We start from the raw sequence: 24117 nt of genomic DNA, 5'->3' as shown, positions 1-24117 counted from the left end.
ACACAGAGAGTTCGAGATGTAACGCCATGGGGTAGGAGCCCGGAACTATTCTCGGGTAAGAGACATACTTAGATTAACAATTATGGGGTAATTACTTAAGTCAGAGCTAGCCAGTAAGAAACAAGCAAGGCCAACAGCTTCATAATTAATATAGCCTCCTGTGTGTTTATTTGGGACTGATGCGGCTCTGGAACCAGGCTGGCGGGAAGGCTTCTCTCACAAAGAAAAAGCTTCTCTTAACAGGGTTTCCTTGCTTTTGTTTTGAGGTAGCCATAAGCAGAACAAATGAAGACAAATGAACCAAATTACTTTTTTCTTTTATTGAACAGACAAGAAGGCTGATAAAGACAGAAAGAAAAATCAAGGCACAAAGCAGTTTTAAAACTGGGGGGTTTGTGAAGCAAGGATCTGGGTATTCTATAGTAAAACAGAATGGGAGTAACAACCAAATGGATCCGAGAATGCTGTCAGCTAACGAGGTCAGTGGTTCTCATTGAGTATCCTGGAGAGCAACGGTTGCTGGCTTTGTATCTGAAGGTTGTTACCGGCACTATATAGATGCAACCTGAGGCAGAACAAGCGTTCTGCTGCGTGTGGGTGGGTCAGTCCCACACGCAGACTGTTCCGCACCCTCGCGACTACCTAATGTCCTGTTGGACACTTATGCAGGACCTACAGTTTGAGAGAGAACACGTGGTTTCCTCTGAGACAAAATGTAATTTGTCCTGTCTTATTATCACTTCAATTAAGGTGATCCCGCCCTTTCCTTCACCATAGGACAGATAAGGTGCATGGTCTGCTATGGTGTACCCCAATGCCATCTGGTTTGTGTCACCCATCCCTTCCATCTTTCATTTTCCTGTACTTTGTACTGCTAAACTCTTAAGCCCAAACCTATTCATAGTGAGTTAACATCTTTTAAAACCTACAGCATAGTCATGCCTGAGCACTGACATACTGGAATTCAGTGTGTTCATTACATCTAGGTTTCATTCCCATTATAAAACAGGTAGGGCACTAAATTAAGTTTTAATAAACTCATGTAGACTGTATTGCCTATAAATCATCTCACGATGGCAAAAGGCATTATGAAAAAGATCTACCCTTAAAAGGATGAACATGTCTAGTGGGGTCTATGGTTGTCATGACTGTGGGCAGGAGGGCAGTACTGGCATTTAGCATTTGAGAGCGAACTACGCATCTTTCGACCTATTGGGCAGTTCCTCACAATAAGAAATTACTCTGCGCCCTATTCGAGTTTTGAATGCCTCATCAGACATTCATGTACGACCTACAGCTTGTCTGCAAGAATGTATCTCTTCATTCTCCGGACAATCTGTAAGCTCTTTTGTACAGTATCTTTATTACAACGAAGGTATTTCGTTCTTACCATGAACAGATAGTGCTGACATCTGTGAGTGACTTGTGTCAGTAGTTTTTACTCTGATGTCCACATATGTGCCTGGTTTTTCACCTTCGGCCAATTCCTTTCTTCTAAGCTCATACTGATTCATGGTAAGTGTAGGCATCTAACGACTCCATTATGTCTTAGTAATGTAAGTGCCGGAGTTATGACCTCTTAAATTATATTAACTTTGACTTATTTTTTTAATTAATGGAGTTATATGGAGAATATATTGTCTGAATTGCACTTTAGAGATTAAAACAGATTATTGCCTAGTGCAGGGAGGGGTGGGAACCCCAACAGAACCACTGAATTGAAGTAGGTACAAAAGTTACCAAGAACCGCAAGGACTTCAGAACAGGCTTAGGAACGACTCAGACGTGTAAGGGATTGGGGGATGCTGGGAGCCTGGAAGGAAGTCTAGCTTTCTGCTTGCATAGCAGGGAGCAAGTTATACTGTTTAGGGGGGTTGGGGCAGGCGGGTGTGGGGGGGGCGGGACACAAACACACCACGAACCGATCTCTTTGAAGGAGGCAAAGAGTGTTCCATTCTGAGCCTGTTGAGCTGGAGATGGCAGGAAAACATCCAACTAGAAGTCAGCTTACTGCGTAGTTATAATCACTGCATGTCTACAGTATGAAATCTACGTCAGAGAATTGAGTATTCCAAAACAGAAGATACCACATGAGAAAAAAAAGAAAAGGGAAATCAGTGAATTAAAAAAAAAAAAGTGGCGCCGGGAGGTGGTGGCACACGCCTTTAATCCCAGCACTCGGGAGGCAGAGGCAGGCAGATATCTGTGAGTTCGAGGCCAGGCTGGACCGATAGCCTCCAAAACAATACAGAGAAGCCCTGTCTCATAAAACCAAAAAAACAAAACAAAACAAAAAAAAAAAAGTGGCAATGAATGAAAAGAATCCTACTCTAAAAGATTCTGGAGACCTTCAAAGGAAAGCGACTGATGAAAACTCCGACCAATTACCCACTAATGTCGAACGTGTGCCGGAAGGAATGTAACAGGAAAGGAAGAAGTATAACAGGAAAACTGGGCATCTGGCACTGAGTGTCGAGAAAGGGGGTTGGAAGGAAGAGCCTGATTCGCATGTAGTAAGCAAGGAAAAAAAAAAAAACTGGTCCAGGCATCCTAAATGCTCTAAAAAACCACACCCACTACGCTTTCCCAGAAGATGTGGCTAGCAGGTAAAGGACTATGTGGGACACTTTTCTCTGCACAGCCTTTCGCTCACCAACAAATCAGTCTAGTCTCCTTACAAGGCCCAGCCTTCAAACACAGAAGACCTTTCCTGGTTTCTGTATGCAAATCCCAACAACACTGGGGTTTATCAGTGCTGCAACCTAACCTTACTAAAATCCAGATGATTACACACACAAAAAGCCTGACGTGCAAAAGCGTCCTCTGTAATCAGATAAATTAGAGCTCGGACAGCAAGAGTCTAAATGGACAATTAACTCCAGTTAGTTGATTCTGAACTATATGTCGGGGCGTTTATCATTATATTTCAGAGCCAACTCCATGGAATCTGTCTTCTAAGTAAATGCAGAGAGACAGAAATATGTTCCTCAGATCAGTTTCATCGCATGGTAGTATACAGTATTGCGTACTGCTTTTTGTGTCTCAGTATCGTTTAAATGTAGCCTTTAAACTTTTTTCCTCAGCAAGTTACCCAAAGCTGCAATGTCTTATATGTCCCTATTTCAATAAACATTATTACATGTCCCTCAAATTTCCCAAACTAATATCCAGTTCAAATTAAGTGAAACCAAAACAATGCTACATACACAGTGAAAACGAAGAGTACATGGGAAGATCAGATTATGGACAATTTAGAAATCAGCCTCACCAGCAATGCTAAGACGGTGAAATGTCTTCAAAATGCTGGAGTCATGGGGCAGGTTTTACAAAAAACACTGCCTTGTTCTTGGGGGGGGGGGGGACAACCTGGGACTGTGAATTTGGAGAGAAGTTTTGAGAATTGCTGATTTAAGACGTTAGGTAACGGTAGCAAGGAAATGTAAAAGTCTAACTGCTGCCCGGGGATGATTTGGTCCTGGAAGTCAACAGAATGGCCTCGGCGCAGTATGCATCGTTTCTAACTAATTGTGCAGGGTTTCTCTTTTTCTAGCTCCGTGTACTCAATCACATATGCTGGGCAAATCTGCTCTTTCTTGAAGATGACAAAGACGGAGGGATTCAACCTGCTGTCCACACAGCTGTCATAGAGAGCAGGCGCCCTGCTGTATGTCACATTGCCTTCGATGGAGTTTCCAGGCAAGACTCGGGCGACAAACATGACGATGTTTTTGGCCTCGTATGGACAATTCTTGTGGGAATACATGGCTTCTTTTGCAAAGTAATTTCCTAGAAATAACCAGAAAAAGTGGGAAATTGTTATTTAATCAATGAGCACAGGTTACAACGTATGGATGAAACGTCTGCCAATAACACCTTACTGACCCTTATAAGCCCTCTGGAATAGTTAATCCTCATCATATATACCTAACTGAACAGATAGGTGGGAGGCATCTCCAGGGAGGTAACTGGATGACCCACCCTGAATGTAGGTGACATCATTCTAAGGGCCAGAAACCCAGACTGGGTGGAAAAGGAAGAAAACAGATATGCGCGCGTGTGCACGCATGCACACACACACACCCTCCCTACTTCCTGACTGTGGCTATAATCTGATCAACCGAATTACAGTTGTCACGCCTTTCCCACCAACCGTGTAGAGCAGAAGACGATATCAGGTGCCCTGGAACTGGAGTCATAGATGGCTGTGAGCCTCCCTTGGGCACTGGGAATTGAACATGAGTCCTCTGGAAGAACAGATGGCGCTCTTAACCCCAAGTTCTCTCTCTAGCCCATGTCCTGACCACTTGAACAAAGCTGAATGTACAGGTAAAGATCTAAGTTGTTTGGCAAAGGAAACTCCAGACAGTAACATCCAGGCTGCAATAGCTACTGCACACTGTGTTTATTTAGACTTAAAATGAGAATTCAGAGCAAAAAGACAATTAAAAACAGTGCAGTTTGCCAAAGAAAGAATGATAAATTCATTTAAAGGTAAGGGTGGGGCTGGTGGTTAAGAATACTGACTGCTCTTCCAGAGGTCCTGAGTTCAATTCCCAGCACCCCACATGGTGGCTCACAACCACCTAAAATGAGATCTGGCGCCCTCTTCTGGCCTGCAGGTGTACATGCAGAACATTGTATACATAATAAATAAATAAATAAATAAATAAATAAATAAATCTTAAAGAAAAAAGGTAAGGGCGGGGCAGAGCAAACAGGTACCAACAAAGTGGCTAAAATTGTTAAAGCTGTTGTTCCCATTAATCAGAGCCCTTACCTTACTTGGGACAAAGGAAAAAAAAAAAAAAAACACGCCTTGAAGGAAGGCATCTGTCCTCTCTCTGGAAGCTAAAGAGTGGAACGACGCAGACTCACCAGAAGAGCAGTCTACGAACTGAACTAAATCCCCGGCTCTTGCTTTGGAATTTGAGATGGATCTCATTATGGAGCTCAGACTGGCCTCAAACTTAGAGCAATCCCCTGGCCTCAGGCACCGGTCCCGAGTACTATGATTAGCAGCATGCATGCGTGCATGCGCGTGCTCTGGAGTGTGAGCTCCCACCCGTGGGCGTGTGCCTGCATGTGCGTGTTCCTAAGTCAGAGGACACCCTTAGGTGCAGGTGTTCAAGTGCCATCCACATCTCTTCATTGGCTGGCTGAGGCTGGATCTCTCGCTGGTACCGAAACTCGCCACTGAAGCTATGCTGTCCATTCAGTGAGAGCCAGGGATGCACCTGTCTGTTTCCCTGCTGAGATTACAAGTATATGTCATTATGCCTTGTGTTTTTTTTCTCTCATTTGAGTTGTGAGGCTCATACTCGGTCCTCTAACTGAGCCTGGACTACTCTCTCAGCCCTGAACCGTTTCTGTATCTCCCCAGACCCCCCCCCCCCCCACTCTGTCGTTTGGGTTTTCTTACCATTGTAAGGTTTAATCAAAGCAAACTTATTTGCAGGAGAATGGGTCCATCCGGGATCCTTTTGCAGACTTATAGAGTTGGTCAGGAATTGGAAAACGACCAAACATAGAAACAAATCTACCAACCTGCCTCCCGTCTGTGACCGTTCCCTCCAGCGGTCATTGCTATCTGTCCCCTCCTTCCTAGTTGTCCCCAGCACCTCAGTTTCTACCAGCTCACTACAGCTGTGCTCCACACTGATCCAGGGAGTCTCTGAATCACAGAAGCAGTGGCATGCCTTGTGTATTTTATCACGGTTTTATTATATTTAGGACAGGGTCTCACCATGTAGTGCTGGCTGTCCTGGAACTCTGTGTGAACCAGGCTAAACTCCAATTCAAGAGATCTTCCTGCCTCTGCCTCCCAAGTACCGAGATTAAAAGCAAGCACCACCGTCACACATGTTTTATATTAGTTTTCACTGTGATAGGTCTGGTCCCCGCCATGAATTTCTTTCTTTTTCTTTTTCTTTTTTTTTTTGGGGGGGGGTTTTACAAGACAGGGTTTCTCTGTATTGTTTCGGAGGCTATCGTTCCAGCCCAGCCTCGAACTCACAGAGATCCTCCTGCCTCTGCCTCCCGAGGGCTGGGATTAAAGGCGTGCGCCACCACCGCCCGGTCCCCGCCATGAATTTCTATACCATGCTGTGCTGTGCTGTGCTGTGCTGTGCTGTCGGGTCTGACTATGTTACATTCCTCAAACGCCCACAAAGAGTGAATGATTCCTCAACAAAAAAAGGAGGGCAAGCCTCTAAAAGCCCAGTGTGGCTGAGATGAGAAGGGGCCTCTTTTCCCCGTCTTTTTATGTTTTTTGAGAAGGTTTCTCTGTATTGTTTTGGAGGCTGTCCTGGAACTCACTCTGTAGACCATGCTGGCCTCAAACTCACAGAGATCCACCCGCCTCTGCCTCCCCAGTGCTGGGATTAAAAGCGTGCGCCACCACTGCCACCCGGCCCCTCTCCCCATTCTTAACTGGAAGCCATTGGCGACAACAGAAAGATAGTTTGAAAGGCTCTGCATCCACAGACACAGGACAGGAAGAGGCATCTCCAGTAAGTACTAGCGGCAGACGACACAGCCAGTAGACGGAGCAGTTTACAAGTATGAAGACCTTGAGTTGTCCCCAGAGAAGAACAAGACAGAAAGACCCAGAACCAGGGCCTAACACCCACACCCCCAAGTCAAGAGAGACCTGTCCTAACACAGGCTGAAGGTAGCTTAGCTCATTTTCTCCCAGGGCCACGGAAGCCCAGACACGCAGGTTTACAAACTAATGCCAAGAACATCTCAACAAAAGCATCGTGTGCGGGGCTGGGATCATGGCTCTCTCTACTCCAGCACAAACCTTTTCCGTATTTGGTCTCCCGACTCCCGTTTAGGATCCAGTCGAAATTGCTCCTGCAGATATAATCCACGTGGGCACGGCATGTTGCGTGAAACAGAAGCATCTCGTTGCTGTTCCTCATCGCCACCTTCTTCCTGATACACAGAAACGGTGAGATTCAGTAGCAAGAAACGGGGCCAGCAAGATGGCTGCCACTGAGCGGGACAGCCTGGCTTCAATCGCCTCGGACCCACATGGTCAGAGGGGGCAAACGACTCCAGCCAAATTGTCTTGGGATATGCACGCAATGCCCTGCCACCCTCGTACCAAACAAATGTGAAAATAAAATAAAACTTAGTCTACTTTAACAACATGGTCCCGGACAAGGTTGGATTACGTCACCTTTCAAAAGTGTTCCAGAGGTCTTCATTCCATATCCTCTTTATGGTTGTAATCTTGAAATACTTCATGGATGCTTTAAAAAGTTCACTTATTGTGACATACTCCACATCCTGGCTATCGAGTGATACCAACTGAAAAAAAATTAGATGCTTAAATGTAAACTAGGAAATACTAAAAAACATGCGATATCCACACACGTGCACCCCCCCCCCATGACATGACCACCACTCTGTTCTCGGGTGAGATAGGCTGGCTCAGCGTTTCCATATCTGGCTTCTTGTTCATTCTGGTAATGAACCAACAGGCATGGGTATTGTCTGTTCAGGCCAATTTATATGGTATGGGACTTAGTCAGTCCAGAGACCCAGGAAACCCAAACTCCAAAACCAACCAGTGACAGAGCAATCAGAGGTACCTAAGCGACACAATCAGACCCGGGCCAGTTGTGAAGGCTCGACAGACTGGAAAATGGTCTTGTCCTTGCCAGGCTGGTGACACATTAAGACACACGGAGCCAGGCAACTGTGATTCTCTGAGCTCTTGTTACACCCTTATCAGCGTTGCTGTGATCTCCCAGGGTCACCGTAAGGAACCTGCCTAAGTGGCACTGCGTCCCCGAACACAGGGAGATGCCCTGGAAAACAGCCATTCTCTGGGAAAGCGTCCCAATCATACCTAGACACCTGTCTTTAATCTGGAGCTAACCCAGAAACACTCATTCACTCGGATAACACACCCAGACACTGCAAAGCACGTAAAACATGCTTTTACCTTTAAAACAAGTAAAACCAAGTACCTCGTATCTGTTAGAAGGAAATGTGCTAGTATTCCTCTGGGGAGGAGAATCCAGGGTCAGAGCCTCTACCACAGGCATCACTGGCTGCCAGCTACAAATAAAGACAGAAGGAAAATTCACTTGGTTCCCTTTCTACCCTCAACATGCAGCCAGAAAGCCAAGGCTTCCTGGGAAACCCATTGTTGGCACCCCTGAAAATCCCTGGTTCCAGTAACCACAGTTTTTTTCAAAAAGGGCGTAATTAAATAATGTAAATGCTCTTTCCGTTATAAAAACACTGGGCAGGCGAGACAGCTTAGTCCACAAGGTTGCTCGCTTGTAGGCCTGATGGTCTGGGTCTGACTGCTGCTGGGTCCTTCCAGGCTGGATGACAACAGACTCCGGTTTGTCCCCTGACCTCCTGGTGGGTATGCTTGCACACCCATGTGTGCCAAATGATAGGCAGTTAATTCAGAAAGGCACAGTGGGAAGGATCTTCCTTTCTGTGGAAACTGTATTTCAGGGTAACAGGTCAGCTGGAAGACAGGAATGACTGCAGACATCCCTTAGTGTTGGTAAACAGGATAGAAAGATGTTATTTGTTGCAATAAAAACACCCCTGGTGCCGCATTCTTGAACAAAAGCCAGTCTGCACTCAACTAGTCCTCAAAATCATCAGGCATGATGACAAGCCTTTTATCTGACCCAGCACTCAGGAGGCAGAGGCAGGTAGACCTCTGTGAGTCCGAGGCCAGCCTGATCTACAAAGCGAGTTCCAGGACATCCAGGGCCACACAAAGAAACCCGAAAGAAAAACAAAAGAAACAAACCAAACCAAAACAAAGAACCCCAAATTCTAAAAATCTTGCAACCAGCTTACAGAAGCCATCCATAAAATGATCCCATTAGAGTATATTTTGATAGATCAAATTACCCATTTCTTTTTTTTTTAATTACATTTTAAAAACAAGAGGGAAATGAACGTGGAGGTACAAACCTCTAATCTTAGGATTTAGGAGGCAGAACCAGGCATAAGTCTGAGCTCAGAGCCAGCCTGGTGTACACATTGAACTCAAGGCGAGCTAAGACTACATAGAAGCCCCTATCGCAAAAAAACACAAACAAACAAAGTAAGAAAATATGGAGAGACGGACTGTGGAGATGGTTTGCTATAGTGAGGACCTGAGTTCAGATCCCCAGCACCCACATAAAAAGCCTTGTGTGACGGCACCCTCCATAACACCAGCCTAGGAGTGTGCTCCAGAGACTCGCTGGACGGTCTAGCGGATGGGTGAGTGACCATGTCTCAAGATGAAGTGATCGAGGAGAACATACCAATGTCCACTTCAGACCCCACACCTATCAGAATGGGTGAGAACACACAGGCACACGCATGTGTGCACTGCACACACACAAAAACTTTAAAAATAGAGGGTACACTTAAAGAGTTGAAAAGCAGCTTAAGAGATAAACCAGCTATAAAAGGTCATTTCAAAGAGAGTGGGAAAACTGTACATGAAATGAGCGTCATTGCATGCCACTTAATCAATTATTGTCAGTTTTGTTAGATGTCCACGTGTATTGCCACAGAGCCTAACACCAAGAGGAATAAAAGAAATAACCAGAAGCTGTCCGTTCCTCTTCCCAGGGTCTGAAGGTGGGCTTCAGCAGTGAGCAGTGTTGCTGTTAGACACATTATTTGGTGGGGGTGGGGGTGGGGGGGAACAGTGTGGTTCATCCTCAGTGTGTGAACTTAGGTGACTAGCATTGGGTCTCAGACCAGATCACAGTGGAGGACCTGGACACGTCTGTTCCATCCTATAGTACTGGCTCCCACTTCCCTCCTGGACACCACCCCCTGCCCATTCCATGCTTGAGATCTTTCTAGATGTTATTTCCCATGTTGCCTAATGGTAATCCGCCTTGGACTCTTACAACCACAAGAATCTACAACAGTTTGATTTAATACCTGCCTTGAAACCTGATTCATGTAATCACACATCCCCCAGGGGGGGGAAAAAATCCAACTGCAAAGTTTGTCAACAATGAGACTTTACTGAGTTTCACAGCAGACAGGCAAGTTACAATGAATCCCCCACAGCAAAAAACCCGCCTTGAAATGCCCCGTTGGTACAATGATTGCAAGTCAATTAAAACTAAAACCAATGCATTTAGCCAACTTTATCTTTCTCCAAAGCTCTTAACCAGGTTAAGGGCTTAACCAGGCTGCTAGCTCAAGCCTATTTCCCAGCCTCCTGCCCTTTATAAACCACACAGCACAACCAAAGACAAAAAACCCACAGCAAACCAAAAATCCACTGTATACAGTACTTCACAGGCACACTCCCCCATCCAGTCAGTCACAGGTGGAGCAGATGAGGCCCAGAATATGGATGCCTAAAATCCCCTGGGAGTTAGGGGCAAATGCTCGTTTCCTGGTATAGTAACCCTCCCACCCTATACCAGAAATCCAAGGCCTAATAAAAAGGCTGACGGACGGCCTGCTCCCCTAGCCTGGGCCTTTTACTCAGGCCATGTTGCTTAACAGTGAAAACAAAAGCAGGAACTTCCCGAGAAGGCAGCCCCCAGATGCGCAGTGCATGGGCAGCAAGATGAGGGCCTGAGGTGAGGGCCCGAGCAGCTCAGACGCCTGCCAGCTAACCAGCTTCAGAACACTTACTCTGCGCCCCTCCTCCTGTGCTCCACATCCGTCCGCGAGACGAACACTGGCCGTCTGACTACATGCCTCTGAGTCTTGGAAGCTATGTTTGTCTGAATCATCCCTATAGACAGAAAAAATAAAATAAAAATCAAGACTCGGTCCTAGAAAATGACTCTTTCTTCCCAGAGGTCACTTGAATAGCTAACATTCATGACCGAATCTTAAATGTACAAATAGAGAGCGGTTTCAGATAAAAGCAAACAAACAACACATCAACTGTAGAATGTTGTTTCCAATTGTAGACTTGGCTCGAAATTCCAAGAGTGACCTTTTTCAAAAAGCAAGTTGCTATGTATTGTTAGAGTATAAAATAATATCTCACTTGGAAATTAAGCAGCTTCTCATGAAGCCTAACACATCCAGAAACCCCACCCAAACAAATGAAAACCAATGCCTACGTAAAGACCAGCATGGAAGTGTTCACAGGCATTATTACAACCAGACACTGAAAAACAAGCCTGATGTCCACAAATTGATGCATGAGATAAGCTACAGCATGCATTTAACAGAATTATTCAGCAAATCAAAATGAAGAACCACTGTATTTGCAGCAACATAAATGATTTTTAAAGCCATTATTTTGAGTTGAAAGAACCCAGCAATGTGCAAAACGTATACTGTAAGAAACCTATTAATATGAAGTTTTAGAAATAGTACAGCTGGTGGGGTGGGGGTGGTGGTGGTGGTGGCAGCTCACACTTTTAATCCCCGAACTCGGGAGGCAGAGGCAGGCAGATCTCTGTGAGTTCGAGGCCAGCCTGGACTGACAGCCTCCAAAACAATACAGAGAAACCCTGTCTTGTAAAAACAACAACAACAACAAAAAAAAATTAAACCGAGGACTTAAGAGATGGCTTAGGGACTCACAGGGTTCGCTGTTCTTGAAGCATCTGCATTAAAAATCAACTGCATACTTTTGAGGGATTTTGAGACATAGGGTCTCACTGTGTATCCCTAATAGCCATAGGAACTCTCCTGCCTCTGATTCTCAAGTGCTAGGGATTAAAGATGGGTTTTTCTGTGTAATAGTCCTCACTCTCCTGGAACTCGCTCTGTAGACCAGGCTGTCCTCGAACTCACAGAGATCCACCTGCCTCTGCCTCCCAAGCTTGGTTTGGTTTTTTTTTTTTTTTTTCAAGACAGGGTTTCCTCTGTGAAACAGTCCTGGATGCCCTGGAACTCACTCTGTAGACCAGACTGGCCTCAAACTCACAGCTGCCTCTGCATCCCAAGGGGGCATTTTTAAATTGCTAATTATGTGGGAGGACCCACCCCACTGTGGGCAGGGCCATGTCCAGGCAGCCGGAACTGTTCTGAGTAAGAAAGGCGGCTGAGTAAGCCAGTAAGCAGCACTCTTCCACGGTTTTTGCTTCAAGCTTGAGCCCTGGCCTCCCTAAACCCAGGTTGCTTTTGGTCGTGGTGGTATTATCGTAACAGCAGAGATACAAACTAAGACAACTACCCTAAAACCCACTAACACTCAATACTCTTATTTACTGACCGTTTTTTTTTTTCTAGTGGACACAGAGGAAATGAAGCAGTGGGCATATTTCAACATGTCTTGGTGTGAATGCCAGGTTGATCTCCAACATGGTGGGTGTATACTATAGGCTCTGAAGTTACATTGTTTGTGACACAATCAATTGCCTAGGACTCAAAATCAGAGACTGCCAGAAAAAGACTTGAGAAAGCATCCCATCTTCAAGCCTGACCCCCCCCCCCCCCCAAAGGGCAAGCGTCTTGCTACCAGCAGGCATGGTGCCAGAGGGACGGCGCTTTCAAATTTGTTTCCCATGTCTTTCTCACTCAACACAGCAGGCAGACCGGTGGAAGCGACCAAGACCTCCCTACAGAGGTTCACATAAACATGGTGGCAGAAAAACACAAAACACAGCACGGTGGCAGAAAAGCCACGCGCCTACGTGGAGGTGGTAAACGAAGCCAAGAGTAACTTTCTAAATGTCTAAGGGTGCCCAGAGTACCAAGGCTCCATTGTAGTCATCGGTGACTCAATGCTGAAGAACCCGAAGGAGAGAAGGGGCAGGAGTCAGAACATGGATCTGATGGCCACCAGCTCAGAGACACTCTCAGAGACACTTCCCACGCTAAAAGTGACCCTTGACCCTGGGTGTGGCCACGAGCGGGGAGTGTCTACTCTGGTGTGCCCAGTGCCAGACTCCACAGACATTCCACACCACCAAAGACAAGAACTCACCTTGGAAGCTTAATTCGTAGTGTTGTGAGCCGGCCTGAAACTGCACAACTCCCCTGGGACAGGACTGGAAGACAGACTCCAGGTACGGAGAGCTGATGTCGGAACTGAACTGGCTTTCTCTCTATGCACAGCAACAGTAGAGAACACACAGGTAAGGACTTGAGGGTTAGGTTTCTGGGAGATCTCTACCGTTCCATCTTACGGTTTAGTTTGCCTTTAGCGATAGGATTAGGGAGGCATGCTCTCTCCAAAATGAGGCTTAAGAACTTCCTAGCAGACACCGAGTCACAGTGCTGGAGAGAGCACTGTTCTATAGAAACTGATTCTTTCGGAGAGTGCCTGAAGCCCACGGCGGCGATATTCTTTTTATAGTCTCTGCACAATACAAACCCATCTGCACCCACTGGGACGGAATTCGACAGTCTTGCATGGATCGGAACATCTTGGGGAGTTAAGTTTGGAGTTGTAGGAGAATCAAGAAGCCTTTCTAACACTCCTGTTAAGTTCTAAGCTCCAATAGGGAGACTGCTGCTCAAACAGAAATGACCTGACTCCTGTGCCTTCAAGCACAGAAATTAGAACGAGCAGGCCTCCAGCCTGGCACTTACACTGAAGATGTATTGGCTTACTACCCACTGAGACTGTTATGAAAGGAGCTTGACTACCCAAGAAATGTAGGCCTCATCTCTGGTTCCAAGGCATCTAGGAAGGATGTAAACCTCAGGATGGGTAGGGAAGGACATGTGTCAGAACTACGCCACCGCCCCACCGAATCCACCCTGCAGCAGGTACAGGCTGGATGTAAAACTCTAGATTCAGGGGCTCCCAACAGAACAGGTGCAAACCATTCCTGGAGAGCTAGAGCAGAGGGGATGAAGATGGCCACCCTGCCAGCTGCCTACATGGGGAGGGGCTCACGATTTAAAGGTCTGCCAAATGTCCGTCAGGAGAAGGCACTGGAGAAGGAGAAGGCACTGGAGACGCACCTGAGGAAAACACCTTAGGGCCTAAGGCCTACATGCTCTCTCAGTCCTGCAGACCAGCAGGGCTAGAGGAGGGACATTTGTACTCAGACCCTTTTACATAATGCAGGTGGGAGACGGCGCCAAGACAAAAGGTAGATTTCTAAGCTTCAACAGCCGAGGATGACGTCAAACCGCGAAGATGTTTGATGCGGTTCCACTAACACAGAAATGGAAGATGGCCGCCATGACTGGGTGGCGCCTGGCTCCCCACGCCCCTCCTTCTGGCTCGAAGAACCCCCAAAGGGAGCACATCCTCATGAGGTCTTGAGACTTCCTACCCATCTAGCTTCAAGTCTTGTATCCTTCAACTCTCTGTTCAAGCTTTATAGGTCCCGGTCCCGCCCTATTGTGCCTCAACCCACCTTCCCAAACCGCTCGCACGGGGAGCACGCCACAGGGAGCACGCCATGGAACGGACTGAACGGCAGACTGTGCTCCAGGGGGTGGGGGAAGGGCCGAGGGGTCACATTTGAACCTCATGTCCGACACGCCGATGCTACTGGTCTGCCAACCTCGCTTTGACTAACAAGGCTCTGGGGTCTAGTGCAGTTGAGGACAGTTCTGAATTCTGCCCAACACAGACGCAAAAAGCATTCTAAAAACATTGTGCGTTTCTTAACTCCATTGCATTGAACTCCAAAGATAAAACGTGATAGATGGTTTCACTCCCTTCTTGCTTTGTTTCTTATCAGTTTCTAACTGTGTTTGTTTTTTTGAGACATACATCAGGTCTGGCGTCTACCGTATTTCAAAACGGCAGCTGTGCCCTGCTCCTTTTGCTCAATTAGGGTCCTTGAAGGATTCACTGGCAGAAGCGTGTGTGCTGCTAAGACCTTTGGGAACCGCTGCTGAACAGACGGGGAGGGACGGATGCTTGCAGAGGCCGCCCTTCCCACAGCACACATGTCCCTTCCACAGCGTGTCCACGGGGGACAGGGACGTTTGGCAGAGACAGTGGTATCCCTACTGAGAAGTCACTGTGCTTCCCACGGGGGAACTGGGGACTTCCTAATGGGTAGCGTCTCTCTCTGCTTTTTTTTTTTTTTTTTGGTTTTACGAGACAGGGTTTCTCTGTATTGTTTTGGAGGCTGTCGGTCCAGCCTGGCCTCGAACTCACAGAGATCCACCTGCCTCTGCCTCCCGAGTGCTGGGATTAAAGGCGTGCGCCACCACCGCCCGGCTCTCTTTGCTTTTAACAGCTGCATTTCCCCTCAGTGCTAACTCCACGAAGCCTCACGCTGCCATTTCTTGGTCCTTACATTGCTTAGTTTCATCTGTTCCTTGTGAAGTCACTCTGACTTTAAGACCTCTTTCTCTCTCTCTGTTTCCTCACTCTCAAGGATGGGCTGGAGGTGCGAGCCAGCCTTCTGTGTGTCAGCTCCAAATGCAAGGCCAGCAAAGAGGGCAATAATGGGAAGTTAGGGGAGTGATGGCGATGTCTTAACCCACCCTGCCAAGCAAAACACATCTGGTCACTCGCATTTGGTCAGATTTAAATGAACTTGAAGGACTGGACTAGAAGATTCTAGGCCAGCCCACAGTAGGAGGAATACAAGTCTGGGTACACTGAGCGTCTGTCCTTTTGTGTAAAGGTCTCTTCCTTTGATTCACAGGGTTAGAAAAGTTTTTGTTAGCGAGACCTGTTAGAACTTGCGCTACACTGGAAGAAGCGTGTCACTGTGGGGGTGGGGCTTGGAGGTCTCCCATGCTCAAGCCACGCCCAGTGCTCAAGCCCCGCCTCCTGCTTCCTGACATCCAGATGTAGAACTCTCAGCTCCTTCTCCAGGACCACGCGGGCCTGCCTGCACCCCGCCATGTCGCGCCATGATGGTAATGGACTGAACCTCTGAAACCGTAGGCAAGCCCCCTCAATGGAGTGCTTTCCTTGTAAGAGTTGCCATAGTCATGGTGTGTCTTCACAGCAACAAAAACCTAAGACCTAGAGGGAAAAACCTAGAGGGAAGGGGGTACTCACCTCATCCCCATACTGTACGTATTTGTTAAATTCATTCCTCCAGTACCAGAGCCACTTGGTGCTGAAGACGGAATTAACGGACTGTGCATCGAACGAAGGCGTGGAGAGGCGGCGGATGGGGTAAGAGCCACAAGTCATCTTCTGGAAATTGATCTGATGCTTTCCTATCGTGATGCTGAAAGAGAAAGTAGAAAATGAGTAACACTTCAATGACCTGTTTCCCACATTCTGGTGGCCTCTACCACAAACACGGAGTTTACATTTTAGGGCTGCAATGGATCTTTAAAGATCCTTTCTCTATTTCTGTCTCTTTCACTCTAAATAGTACTGGGGAGTGAGCCTAAATTTTCTCTGTATAGCTCCTGGTCTTACACATAATAAAAAAACTGAAATACAGACAGGCAATATGTCTGCACTTCATATGTAATGGTTTCCCAAAGATGTATTCCTGCTTGGCATGGGGTGAGTTTAATCCCAGCACTCTAGTAGAGGCAGATGAATCTCTGAGTTTGAGGCCAACCTGGTCTACCTAGTGAGGGCCTGGCTCAAAAATCTTTTACTTTTTAAAAAAATTTAAAGTTATTTTCATTCTCCCCTCCATGCACACGCACACACAAAATCCCCAGTGGGCTAAAGCAAAGGCTCATCGTGGTTAAAAGCATTTGTCATTCTTACAGAGGACTTGAGTTCAATTTCCTGCACTCACATGGCAACTCATGGCCATTTGCAACTCCAGTTCCAGGGAATCCACACATGCAGGCAAAAACATCCATACACAAAATGAAATGAAAAAAATCTTTACATAAAGGGAAAATGTAAAACGAAGAATAGGTTTGCCCATAAAACAAAAAATTGGCCAGAGTTTAGGAACATTTTTCTTTTTTGAGACAGGGTTTCTCTATGTAGGCTTAGCTGTCCTGGGGTACACTTTGTCAATCATATCATGTCACCACCACCCGGCTTGGAACTCACTCTTTAACTAAAAACAAACAAAAACAGGTTTATTGTAATTCAAGTATTTGAATAATAATATGGGACCTATGAGAGGATTGACAAGGTCAAAGTTATCACAGTAATATTAAAACACTATCTTCAAAAGAAAAAAAGACCAGTCTTGATGCCTCTGGCCTTTAATCCCAGCATTTGGAGGCAGAGGCAGGCAGATCTTTTGAGTCTGAGGCCAGCCTAGTCTACAGAGCGAGTTCCAGGACAGTCAGGGCTATACAGAGGGCTACCCTGTCTTGAAACAACAACACCACCAAAAAAAGACACCCCCCCAATAAAAAACAAACAATACTATCTGGCTTTTTTGCCTCCCTATTTTTCTGTGTATAAGACAGTTTTCTTTGTTTTTTAATTTTATTTACATTGGCATTTGGTCATGGGTGTTCGGTTCCCTGGAACTGGAGTTACAGACAGTTGTGAGCTGCCATGTGGGTGCTGGGAACCGAACCCGGGTCCTTTGGAAGAGCAGTCAGTGCTCTTAACCACTGAGCCATCGCTCCAGCCCTAAGGCAGCTTTCTGGAGGTTATATAATACATAACTCCAAACCAGATTTGATTTTTATTTGTGTGTATGTATGATGCTTTGTAGGTATGATTGGCGTGAGTATATATGTCATGTATGTGTGTATGATGTGTGTGTATATGATGGACACGTATGTGTGTTGTGCATGTATATACTGTGTGTGTGTATAACATGTATATTGTGTCACGTGTGTATGTGTATGACATACATGTGTGTATGGTGTGCCCATGCAGGCACATGCATGGAGGTCAGAGGGCTACACTTAGAAGTAGTTCTCCCCTTCCACAGTGGGTTCTGGGGTTGAACTCGGTTTGTCCCGCTTATAGGGAAAGCACTTTCATCAACCTTCCAGCTCCAGGTATTATTTTTAGTATGATACACTGGTAGCTGTAACCCACACACAGAGATCCTCAAAGTCTCAAGAGTGCTAATGTTGCTGAGATGAACGCTTGAGAATGGCTGTTCTATGCAAGGGCTCTTAGGTCCTTGGTCAGGACAGATCAGGGGGACCTTCGGTAACAGTGGATGATAATGTTGGTCACCGCAGGTCAAGGGAAGCAGGGAAAGCAAGAATACCGCTAAACACTGCCCCCAACAATTCTATCTCTAAGCATCGACAGTTTCAAGGTTGAGAAACTGGGTTTACACAGAGGGAAAAGGTCTTACCTGGGGAGGGAAGAAAGAAATGTCTCATCTCCATGAGAACATTGAATGCCGCCCTCTAGTGGCAGAACGCAGCCACAAGGGACATCTACCCAAAGTTAATAAATTCCATACTGGACGAAAAGCATGCACACTCCCCTCTTGCACACCCTTGCCCCCGCCAATCCCAGCAAATGCAGGAATATAAGCAACCCTCTTGGAAACCTCTAGAACACAGAGATGGCACACAAAAACGTAGGGACACAACAAACTTCTCTACTAGAACACATGGGATTCTTCAATCACAAGGGTGTGCGAGTGTATACTCGAAGGCTAGAGGTCAACCCTGGATCCACCACGGCGTTTTGAAGACAGGGTCTTTCACTGGCCTGGATCTCACCAAGGCTAAACTGGGAATCACCTACCTCAACTTTCCCAGGGCTGGGATGACAAACACACCCTCCTGTGCATTCTGGGGATTGAATTCAAGCACTTTACTGCCTAAAGATATCTCCCAAGCGTCAAATCTTATTTTTAAATTAAGAAATGAAGCCAAGGCTTATTTGTCCTGAATCACTTCACATTTCTTTTTAAAGTGTATGTGTGCGTGCGTGCGTGCGTGCATGCATCTACATGCATGTAGAGACCAGACAACAACCATGGCTGTCCTTGATAGCTTCCACCCTGTTTTTTTAAGACAGGGTCTCACTGGCCTGAAGTTCACCAAGCAGGCAAGACTGGCTGATCAGCATACCCTAGGGATCCATCATCCCCGTTTCCTCCCCAGTGCTAGGATCACAAGCACACACACAAATCTGCCTCCCTCTCCCCTCCACCAAGAGCTGAAGACCCAATTCAGGGCCTTGTGCTGGTTAGGCAAGAGTTCTATACTGAGTTAACTTTTTTTTTATTTGTTGGTTGGTTGGTTTTTGTTATGTTTTTTGACAGGGTTTCTCTGTGTAGCCCAGCTTTCTTGGACCTTGCTTTGTAGACCAGGCTAGCCTCAAGCTCAAGAGACCCGCCTACCTCTGCCTCAGGAGTTCTGGGATTAAAAGCGTGTGCCACTATGCACAGGGGTGTCTCTCTGGCTTTTTTAAAAACATGGGTTTGAGGGATATAACTCAGGTTCTCATACTTGTAAGGCAAGCTCTTACCAACGGAACTGTCTGTCTCCTCAGCCTTAATTTGGTGTATTTTTTTTTTCAAATGCTTTTTTGGTATGTGTCACACCTGTATGAGTGTGGGCACGCATGCCCCGGCACAGGAATGATGGGTAATGGGTAAAGGACAAGTTGCCAGATGCTCTCTTTCTGCCTTACTGAGACAGGGCCTGGTTTTTTATTATGGGATATACTCACGGCTAACTGGCCGCCAGCTTCTGGATATAGGAATGTCGGGTTCCAGACGAGTGTCACCTCATCTGGCTTTTTCACAGCTTCCAGGAATCAAACTTAGGTTGTTGGACTTTTGGGACAAGTGTGCTTTCATCCAGCAAGCCATCTTCCTGGCCTCACTGACTGTGTTAGATAGTGATGAGCTATTCAGAGTATGAGCTGTGGGCTGGAGAGGTGGCTCAGTGGTTAAGAACACTGTTTGCTCTTCCAGAGGGCCTGGGTTCAATTCCCAGCACCTGCACGGCAGCTCATAACTGTCTGTAACAATAGCTCCAGGGGATCTGACACACTAAATAACACCAATGACCATAAAATACAATTGAATGATTTTTTGTTTGTTTTAAGGTATGAACTAGCTGGGTGGTGGTGCATACCCTTAATCCCAGCACTTGGGAGGTAGAGGCAGGCAGATCTCTGTGAGTTTTGAGGCCAGCCTGGTCTACAGAGTGAGTTCCAGGACAACCAGAGCTGTCTCAAAAAAGAAAGAGTAAGAAATAACCTCTGTATAATGTTTATCTATAGGAAACACTTACAGATCAAACAACCATATGTCACTTTCATGTCACTCAAGTTACTAACTATTTCTGGAGTCCCTAGCATTAGGCGGCTCGGTGTACCACAGGCTGAGCTTGAAGCTTCCCTCTGTTCCAGTTGTAGACCCCATTAGCCACCAACTTACACCTCATTTTGGGGATCACAATAGGCCCGCTCGAAGTCCTCCATGGCCTGGAAGTCAACCCAACAATTGTCTAGGAACACTTGCCACCGGTAGGGCAGATGGAAGTGGCTCTTGCTGCAGTTGCCTACAGTGACAGAGAAGGGTTTACAGTTAAGTCTTGGGGTTCCTATCCCATTGGGCCCCAGCCCCCATTGAGTCTCTGTGAGTTGCTTGTCAGCCAATAACCACAGGTGCATCCTGTTTTTTCGTCCTGGCTGACAGCCCTGGCCTTGCCCCAATGGCATCAATCTCTAATTATGAAAACAGAAACTCTTACACCTGGGTGTTTCTCCACTGTGCTGTAAGTCTGTATATAAGGCTGCTCCCTCCTTGTAATAAAGACACACATACGCATTCTCCTAGCACAAACGGCCGGACGTCTTGTCTTAAATCTCCAGGCTTTCGCCCGACACGATGGACTTGCTCCTGGCATTAGGTGCCACACTATCCAACTTCACTGTTCAAGTTCACTGCTGACTTCCTGTCAAGGCCAGCCTATCCTACCTGCCAGGGGTTTCACCACCATCCATTCACTCATGCGGACCCCTGCTTGGGCCGCACGTCATCTACTCTGGCTCTAATGGAAACCCACTAGAAGATAAGAGTCTGGGCTTGAGAGATGACTCAGTTAAGAGCACTGACTGTTCTTCCAGAGGACCCGGGTTCAATTCCCAGCACCCACACACTGTGTCACGGCTGTCTGTAGCTCCAGAGGACCAGACGTCCTCTTCTGGCCTGGACAAGAAACGCTAAAGCAAGTGGTGCCTTCTTTCTTTGAAGCCTTTATCTAAGAGTCATCGTAGGATGACTGGGATGAATCCCAGCAAATATTCTCATTCCATTATGATCTGACTGGTTATTTCAAATTCCTTAAATTCTGATACCCACTTTGGGCTAGACGCCAGGTATTTGCTTATTTTAAGCAGCCTTCCTGTTTGTGGCAACTCTGATACGCACTTTAATTACAGACACTGAAGAAAAGTTGCATTGCTGTTAAGCTTACACTCCCAGCAAAAGCACTGAAAGAAGCTAGAATGCACACTTGCTGAGAAAGGAACTATTATAATCCCAACCCACGGGAATACAGGAAGCGGCTTTTCAAATTACCAACGTTACATCTGGATCACTCGTTTCAATTTTGAAATTCCATGGAGGTGTGCTTTATTTACATCATTCCTTCCCCTTTCTTCTCTCCAGGGCCTCTTGGACCTCACCTCTTGGACCTCACCTCTTGGACCACCTTGAATCCATGGCCTCTTTTTCTTTAATTATTATTGTTGTCATGTACATGTGTATGTGTGTGAATATAGAAACATAGTCTGCTGGGATTTTTTGTTAATCCAGACGCCCATGCATGCTAGAAGAGGGCAATGGATCCCCAGAAGTGGATTCCAAGTGGTTGTAAGCTGCGGTGTGGGTGCCAGGAACTCCATCCAGGTCCTTTACATGAGATCAGTAGGCGCTGTTAACCTCTGAGGCATCTCTCCAGCACCTTAAATCATTGTAAAAATGTTTAAAAGATACATGGCTACTTTAAAAATAAAAAGGCACCACAGAGGTGTAACGAGCATTCTTCCTGCCAGCCTGGTCCCAGAGGCGCGTCAGTCCCAAATGAACACGCAGGACATTACATTAACTCTGAAGCTGCTGGCCATTTGCTATGGTTTCTTGTTGGCTAGCTCTGACTTAATTATTAACCCGTAACTGCTAATCTGAGTTTTTCCACGTGGTCTTCTCTTACTGTAGAAAGGGTCTGGACCTCTTACTCCTCTGAGTCCTGCATGGTGACTGCCTGTGCCTCCGTTTCCCAGAATCTTCCATCTCTCCTAGTCCCACCTGTCTTGATTCCCTATTGGCCAACAGTGCTTTATTCATCAACCAATAAGACAAACATATACACAGAAGGACTTCCCCCATCACAGAGGGACTCAAAGAATGGGACTGCTTGAGATTTATGATTTTTAAAAAATCACCAACACGGAAGGAGGAGGAGGAGGAGGAAGAAGAGGAGGAGAAAGGGTGCTCTGGAGGAGGACAAGTTGTTTTCCTCAGTGGTGGGGACACTGGTAAGCACCTGTGCCCTGTAAGTAACCAAACTCGACCTTGTACAAGTAGTCCTGATTAAACTCAGTGTCTCATTAGCAAAAAAAAAAAAAAAAAAAAAGGGGGGGGGGTTTAGTAGAGAGAAGAATGAAAGAGAAACGGGTTAGTGAAAATAACAAAATTCATCATATGATGTTGTCAAAGTTTTGAAGAAAAAGGACAAGAGAGTATAGACTGAAGGGAGTAGAAAAATAGCCAAGCCACAATGGAAAATGTTTTCTACAAAAATCAAACAGAAGTACCCTATGATCCAATTCCTTATCTTTTTACCCCAAAGCCGCAGCGTAGTCTTGAGCAAGCGCTGGTGTGTACCATGCTCACAGCTGTATTCCAGAGTGGCTAAGGGATCTTTCAGAAAACGCAACTTACTCTGTAGACAGCCCTTATGCAGATAGTCCTGACAGATCTCCTTTGGCCCATGATCATCCGTCTTAAGGGATGCAGAACTCGTGATGGGGCACGGGGGATCTGCAAAACAAAAGAGGATGTGCATGTGTGCCAACACCGAGGGCGCCTGCCCTCACAGCGAGAAGGCCATCAGAAATGGGGTCTACATTCTCATGCACCCTGGGGTTTACGGGCTGCCCCTAAGAGCCTACACAGCCCCTCTGCAGAGTCAAACAGAGGCACTAGTGTACCAGGGACCCCTGGCTATGAAATGAGGCAGCTCTGAGGCAGGTAACTCAGTGCCATGGTGGTGTGTGTGTGCCTTCCTGTGCCCCCTCTGTGACTTACACTCAGAGTCTGAGGTCCCCCTTGAGGGCTTATGAGCTGGGTTCACAGAGGTACGTGCCGAGTTCTTGTCAAGGGTCCCAGGGGCTGCGACTCTGTGGCTTGAGGAAGTTGGGGATGACTGAGGCAGCCTGCTGGCTTGTACAGGGGCAGTAATCTCCTCAGGCACGGCCAGGACCTGGCCTCTCAGACTCTGACCTCCGGGGCATGTAGCTTCTTTTCTCCCGGCGACTGCTGCTTTCACACCAAAGCCAGCGGCACTACTTTTAGAGACATCAGGAGTTCCGTTCATAACTTGACTAGAGCCGTTTGGTTCGCTGTGGGTAGATTTACTAGCCCAGACTGCATTTCCTCCGTATCTACCACTCAGGAACGCTGCGTCTTGGCTGCTGTCGGTGATTCTCCCGGTGGTCTGGGGACCCTGAGGGTTAGCTGCACTCTTCTGATGGCCGCTAGGTAATATCATTTCTCCCAGACCGTTGGCTGTGGCCCTGCTACCTAGAATTCCTGAGGCTGTTCCTTCCATAGTCGCTCCACCAGCATAGCTATCAAAAAAGGGGGCTTGCAGGACGTCGTGGACCTCATTCTTGCTCTTGACATCTATGCGGTGTCCAGAAGGCTTATTTGTTTTCGTGGCCATGGCTTCAAGTGTCTGTGTCACATCGAGATGAAGGCCGCTGGCAGCTTGATTTAAGAATGAATCAGAAGGACTCCTAGAAAATAGGCCGCCTGGGTCCCCATTCTCTGAAAACTTCAGGCCCGCTCCCATTTGGCTGGCTCCTCCCATTTGGCTGGCAGCCTTAGGTGGAGCGGCGGGAAGCTGTGCACAGTCTTGAGTGCCCAGGTACTTGAACTTCTGAGTGACATCCGCAAACACATCCTCCAGGGGATCCTTACAGCTAGAGGCATCTGGGCTCGGTGGACCAGATTCCGCAGGTGAGACAGTTGGGAGAAATTCTAGACTGTTCTGAAAGAACCGGTCTCTGCTTTTGCTTCTGCCTCTGGCCCTGCCTCTGCGATATGGTTGGGGAGCTGAAAAGAGAAACCGGAAAGAGAAATTCAAGCTCAGGTCCTACTTTGACGTTCCTTTTGCTCGTCCAGCCGT

The 24117-nt window shown here is 46.8% G+C and overlaps 1 protein-coding gene across 1 annotated transcript in view; it reads right to left on the bottom strand.

The window, feature by feature from the left end:
- Positions 1–305: 305 nt before the first annotated feature.
- Positions 306–24117, bottom strand: part of Zc3hav1 (zinc finger CCCH-type containing, antiviral 1) — a 47179-nt gene continuing 23367 nt past the window's right edge. The window contains 10 exon segments of the mRNA XM_040728491.1: positions 306–3786; positions 6803–6936; positions 7184–7314; positions 7980–8070; positions 10639–10741; positions 12896–13016; positions 15896–16070; positions 20139–20262; positions 22650–22748; positions 23016–24044. Of these exon segments, the coding sequence (XP_040584425.1) occupies positions 3518–3786; positions 6803–6936; positions 7184–7314; positions 7980–8070; positions 10639–10741; positions 12896–13016; positions 15896–16070; positions 20139–20262; positions 22650–22748; positions 23016–24044 (2276 nt within the window). The 3' untranslated portion in view covers positions 306–3517.

The sequence above is a fragment of the Mesocricetus auratus genome, unplaced genomic scaffold, assembly GCF_017639785.1.
Source record: "Mesocricetus auratus isolate SY011 unplaced genomic scaffold, BCM_Maur_2.0 Super-Scaffold_100019, whole genome shotgun sequence".
NCBI lineage: Eukaryota > Metazoa > Chordata > Mammalia > Rodentia > Cricetidae > Mesocricetus > Mesocricetus auratus.
The sequence above is the reverse complement of the archived record's forward strand: the minus strand, read 5'-3'. Positions and strand labels throughout refer to the sequence as shown.